At 38.3% G+C, this 6,339-nt stretch overlaps 1 protein-coding gene across 1 annotated transcript; it reads left to right on the top strand.

Moving 5' to 3' along the window:
- Nucleotides 1-530: 530 nt before the first annotated feature.
- LOC104265564 (fibrinogen-like protein A) lies at nt 531-3,178 on the top strand. The gene is made up of 7 exons (XM_009859872.3): nt 531-1,192; nt 1,314-1,580; nt 2,089-2,228; nt 2,280-2,376; nt 2,436-2,532; nt 2,613-2,680; nt 2,738-3,178. The coding sequence occupies exons 1-7, from the start codon at nt 991-993 to the stop codon at nt 2,989-2,991; spliced, it is 1,125 nt and encodes a 374-aa protein (XP_009858174.2). The 5' UTR covers nt 531-990; the 3' UTR covers nt 2,992-3,178.
- The last annotated feature ends 3,161 nt before the right edge of the window (nt 3,179-6,339 follow it).

The raw sequence follows: 6,339 nt of genomic DNA, 5'->3' as shown, positions 1-6,339 counted from the left end.
GCATTAGGCCCCCTATTGAATTAAATTAGTTCGCCACTGCAAGGAACTGATGATATTGCACCAAAAAATTCCTCAACTTGGTGCTACTTTTGGTGGAGGGAGGTTTTAATATGCTATTGTTGTCCAGGGGCGCTATTAAAACAATTTGAGAAACACTGATCTTTAGTTATGAATTTTGTGATGTTTTATTTCTTTCGGCGTATAATGTTTGTGGTTTTTGTGAGTAGTTTGATGTGTCGTCCTTCTGTAGTGTTTCGAGTTTACCTCCGTTGTTAAGTTTGACTTTTGTGTTGGGTTAATACGTCTCGCGCTTATTTCACCTTTAAGCCTATATTGATCGTCGTTCTCGTTGTGCGTATCGTTAAACTTGGTGACATAGTTAAAACGTTGGTGTATCTAAGCATTTTGTGTCAAGTAACAACGCGTCCTTAGTGTTCCTAACGTTTTATTATAGTAGCTTTTTATGTTATTAAACTGTTAATTAAAAAATCAGTCTGATTAGTAGTACATAAAGCTTTAGATTTAAAACCGATATAAGCTTTCAAACATTACAGTAACATGATGCCTGTAAGTGTAAAGTATTTCGAATTACACGTCATTGGTTACACGTCACGTCCGGGAATATTATTAATTAACCATAGCTGATACGACAATAACAACGACTTCCTGGAATTTTCAAGACGATATTACAACCCCCTTGTTTAGTGATCCCTACATATACCCAATAAAAGAAACTCCATTAAGGCATTGTATTAATATGTTGTATTTGGTATATACGCAATACAGGTGAACCAAAAACAAATGTACATGCACTACATATATGTACAACAACTTATGACGCTGGAGATACGAAATGCACTTGATGTGGAAGTACAGCATATATACGTACTATAGGCTGTAGTCTATAGGCCCCTACATTTTGTATATATGTATGGTTAAATAGCAAGAAATGTATCAAGCATTTTGCAGTTATTTGTTAAGCTACAGCCAATGATGACTGACCTTATTTATCATGAAGTTTTATATATAGAAAAGCATACATTTGAGCAGAATATTCTGCACAGATATTATAGTATATATAGCATACACCTTGTAACGTTAAACATTATAGGGAGACTCATCTTATATAAACTGTTCAAGATGCGTTTCATGTTTCTAATGCTGGTATTAATTTTGGTTCCCTCAACGTTTCGTAAGTAATTGTTGTTAAATAAAACCTTTGTACACTGTCTATATATATACGTCCGTGGTGCGTCAAGTTATAAATTTATATGTTTTAGTATGAGCAGTTATTGAAGTTCTCTGTCTTGCAGAACTAATTCAAGTCAACAGAGGAAGCTTCCAGAAAATGTACTCCTCCAAAAAACCAAAGAAAGTGCCGAATGTTTTATATAATACGTGTTTGGTTGCAACACCCAAACATGTGAAAGCTATAGCTTATCCGACAGATCCACTGCAGCCGTATACCTTTAATGTCAGCGTTATAGATATACAGCAGTACAGTGTATTGGTGGAGCTTGAACGCACAGACCAGAACTCGGGGTGGGACGAAATTTCCATCACTTTGGATTGGGAATCTAGTAAGTAAAGTTTTTCTATAACGGTCTGGGTATTTTGTAAATTCATCCAATTTTTAACCGATCAAATCGTTATGTTATGAATCGCTGACAACGTATAGTAGGTCGGGGGAAGATGGGACACCTTTTGATTTTATTTTCTCGTCCTATTTGGTAGTAAACAAAGATCCTACAAACAATTCTAAAACCATATCCTCACGACTCTCATAGACCGTTGCTGATTGTTTAAAACACAATCAGGATATCTGGATATTATGTGCTAAAGGTGTCTCATCTTCCCCCACCCTGCTATATTTCTATATGAGGCGCACGCGGAACAAACCAAACCCCTTACGCAGCCTTTTATAACTTATAGTTATAAACAGGAACATGGTTGCGTATAACGGTTTGTATTTCAGATATTTGGCCACCGAACACCGTGTATACGCCTACAACTTTTGCATTTACAAAATTTTGCCTAATATACACAATTAAGTTTTAGTGAAAGCATTTTGCTTCTCTTTTTAAACAGGGATGTACAATTTGCCATTGACCGATTGTAAACAAACGCATATGGTCGGGCTCTTTGACAGTGGAATCTATGAAGTAAAGAAGAACGGAGCTATAATTGAAGTTTACTGCGATATGAAAACGGACGGTGGTGGATGGACGGTTTATTTTTCAAAGTTGTTAATTCCGAGGCGGACACAATTTTTTTTGTAGGTTTTCCAGCGACGAATAAACGGTCAACAAGATTTTTATCTTACATGGGACGAATACAGACAAGGGTTCGGCAATAAGAGTGGAGAATTTTGGATGGGTAATTGAATTCATACATATGTCGATTATACGAGCTGTTTATATCAATTCATATTTCAGGGTTAGACAATTTACATTCGTTTACACAAAACGGATCATTTGAGTTAAGGATTGAGCTCACAAATTGCGAAAATCAAATATTTTATGCCAAGTACCGGTATGTAAAAATACTTGCTTTATCTGCTGTAAATCAACACATTACTGATATTTTATTTTAATTATACCTTGTTTTTCCAGGACATTTAAAGTGATGGATCTATTAACGAAGTTTCGATTGCTGGTTGGAAATTTTAGTGGAAGTCCTGGTAATTTAAAAAATAACTAAGCTTATAACAAGGCCTTTAAAATAACATGTTGTGTAGGTTTACAAGATTCTCTGTCACACCACAACGGCGTTCCTTTTTCGACAAAGGATCGTAACAACGACGGTTTGGGTTCTTACCCAATACCTTGCGCTGATCAGTACCGTGCTGGATGGTGGTATCAAGCGTGCCACACCGCCAACCTTAATGGAGAGTTTCGCCCGTGTGCTAAAACACCACTTTCAATGACCTGGCGGAACAATGACGCCTTCGTTGGGTTCCGATTTACTGAAATGAAGTTTCGTCCGCTTTAAAAAAAAACTAATGTACGGACTGATTACATTGGAGTATATGTAACTGCAATGGTATAATTATGCTGTTACAAATATGAATGCCAGTATATATAATAGGGTGGGAAAAGAGCGGACACCTTTAGTACATATAATAACCAAACATCCGGATTGTGTTTCAAACAATTATCAGCGGTCCATGAGAATACGGTTTTATAATTCTTTGAATGTCCTTTGTTTACTATCAAATGGGACGAGAAAATAAAATGAAAAGATGTTCCATCTTTTCCCACTCTACCATAACTGTATTTCAAAATTCGCTTAACTGAATTAAAATCAAAGTTCCAAACTAATCAACTATATAGTCATATACTTGCATTCATATTACATTAAAATGTAAAAAATGTGTACCACTGTAATTTTACAATCTAACGTACTGCATATTACCGCGAATTTTCACGCTGTATATATTTTTTTGAAAAAAGGACGGGCTTGTGTTGGTATATTTCAACGTTCTGCTGTTTGACGCGTAGTACCATTGTTGTTTAATCGCAATGCATGGCACTAGCGGGCAAGATATTACTTTGAGATAAATCTTGTATATAATCAACGGACGAATCGTATAGGCGCCGTTATATCACTGATGGTGTCGGTGTGAGCGCGTAGCCCAAATTGTGCCTTAACCGATGCTATCACTGCCTGTGTGTTTGTAATACATACCCTTGCTAAAATACAGTTAACTATATAGACGTGAGTAGGTTGCACCTATACAGAACGAAAACCAAACAAACTCACCCAGAAAAGTCATATAGGCCTACTTTATTTTACTCACGAAAACAATATACCACCATCATACATGTGCATGTAAAGGGAAGACGCCTAATAAACTCTTCCCCGGCCACACGTACGCTAAATGTAGGTTTATAAAGACTATAAATCCGCATTTATAATGTCGAAGAAAATACATCTTTATGATTAATATGTAAAGTGGGAATATAGAGAAGGCAAACAGAACCATGCAAAGATAACTTTTAATTTAAATTAAAACTTTAGTTTTTATGTTATACACTTTTCCAGATATTTATTGCATGAGGCTCTTAAGATAACTTTCCATTAGAAGACGATCACCTTAAATGAAGGAATAAGAAAACATATTAGAGATATAAAACACCTATATCTAACGAGTAAAAACGAAAAAAAGCTTACCAACAGGTTCTCCTTTCAACCTAAAATAAAATTGGTTGTATTTAATGGCTAGTTTTTAAAATGTTGTAACAAAAATATTGTAACAAATGTAGCCTATGTACGCTTTTCCCACTTACATCTTATTGTTCCAGTTCCATCCTTGAAATGTTGGAGACCAAGAACGTCCGTGCTCACCAGAAAAGACACCGAATGAAGCGGTAATTGGTCCTTGTATTGGCAAAGAACTAATACCATTTCTAAAGTTTCCATCACTTGGTTGACCACCAACGTTACCAGTTATTGAACCACTTGATTGACCACCAACGTTACCAGTTATTGAACCACTTGGTTGACCACCAACGTTACCAGTTATTGAACCACTTGGTTGAACACCAACGTTGCCAGTTATTGAACCAATCGGTTGACCACCAACGTGGCCAGTTATTGAACCACTTGGTTGACCACCAACGTTACCAGTTATTGAACCACTTGGTTGACCACCAACGTTACCAGTTATTGAACCACTTGGTTGACCACCAACGTTACCAGTTATTGAACCACTTGATTGACCACCAACGTTACCAGTTATTGAACCACTTGGTTGACCACCAACGTTACCAGTTATTGAACCACTCGGTTGACCACCAACGTTACCAGTTATTGAACCACTTGGTTGACCACCAACGTTACCAGTTATTGAACCACTTGATTGACCACCAACGTTACCAGTTATCGAACCACTTGATTGACCACCAACGTTACCAGTTATTGAACCACTTGGTTGACCACCAACGTTACCAGTTATTGAACCACTTGGTTGACCACCAACGTTACCAGTTATTGAACCACTTGGTTGAACACCAACGTTACCAGTTATTGAACCACTTGATTGACCACCAACGTTACCAGTTATTGAACCACTTGGTTGACCACCAACGTTACCAGTTATTGAACCACTTGGTTGACCACCAACGTTACCAGTTATTGAACCACTTGGTTGACCACCAACGTTACCAGTTATTGAACCACTTGGTTGACCACCAACGTTACCAGTTATCGAACCACTTGGTTGACCACCAACGTTACCAGTTATTGAACCACTTGGTTGACCACCAACGTTACCAGTTATTGAACCACTTGGTTGACCACCAACGTTACCAGTTATTGAACCATCGGTTGACCACCAACGTTACCAGTTATTGAACCACTTGGTTGACCACCAACGTAACCAGTTATTGAACCACTTGATTGACCACCAACGTTACCAGTTATCGAACCACTTGATTGACCACCAACGTTACCAGTTATTGAACCACTTGGTTGACCACCAACGTTACCAGTTATTGAACCACTCGGTTGACCACCAACGTTACCAGTTATTGAACCACTTGGTTGACCACCAACGTTACCAGTTATTGAACCACTTGATTGACCACCAACGTTACCAGTTATTGAACCAATCGGTTGACCACCAACGTTACCAGTTATTGAACCACTTGGTTGACCACCAACGTTACCAGTTATTGAACCACTTGGTTGACCACCAACGTTACCAGTTATTGAACCACTTGGTTGACCACCAACGTTACCAGTTATTGAACCACTTGATTGACCACCAACGTTACCAGTTATTGAACCACTTGGTTGACCACCAACGTTACCAGTTATTGAACCACTTGATTGACCACCAACGTTACCAGTTATTGAACCACTTGGTTGACCACCAACGTTACCAGTTATTGAACCACTTGGTTGACCACCAACGTTACCAGTTATTGAACCAATCGGTTGACCACCAACGTGACCAGTTATTGAACCACTTGGTTGACCACCAACGTTACCAGTTATTGAACCACTTGGTTGACCACCAACGTTACCAGTTATTGAACCAATCGGTTGACCACCAACGTTACCAGTTATTGAACCACTTGGTTGACCACCAACGTTACCAGTTATTGAACCACTTGGTTGACCACCAACGTTACCAGTTATTGAACCACTTGGTTGACCACCAACGTTACCAGTTATTGAACCACTTGGTTGACCACCAACGTTACCAGTTATTGAACCACTTGGTTGACCACCAACGTTACCAGTTATTGAACCACTTGGTTGACCACCAACGTTACCAGTTATTGAACCACTTGGTTGACCACCAACGTTACCAGTTATTGAACCACTTGGTTG

Source organism: Ciona intestinalis, chromosome 3 (genome assembly GCF_000224145.3).
Source record: "Ciona intestinalis chromosome 3, KH, whole genome shotgun sequence".
Classification (NCBI taxonomy): domain Eukaryota; kingdom Metazoa; phylum Chordata; class Ascidiacea; order Phlebobranchia; family Cionidae; genus Ciona; species Ciona intestinalis.
The sequence above is the reverse complement of the archived record's forward strand: the minus strand, read 5'-3'. Positions and strand labels throughout refer to the sequence as shown.

What these genes read in the sequence shown, in the direction of transcription:
- LOC104265564 (XM_009859872.3), top strand. Translation starts at nt 991, where the DNA reads ATGATGACTGACCTTATTTATCATGAAGTTTTATATATAGAAAAGCAT. An exon ending in TTTGGTTCCCTCAACGTTTC is followed by an intron (nt 1,193 to 1,313) that starts GTAAGTAATTGT and finishes TCTGTCTTGCAG; the next exon opens with AACTAATTCAAGTCAACAGA. An exon ending in ATATTTTATGCCAAGTACCG is followed by an intron (nt 2,533 to 2,612) that starts GTATGTAAAAAT and finishes TTGTTTTTCCAG; the next exon opens with GACATTTAAAGTGATGGATC.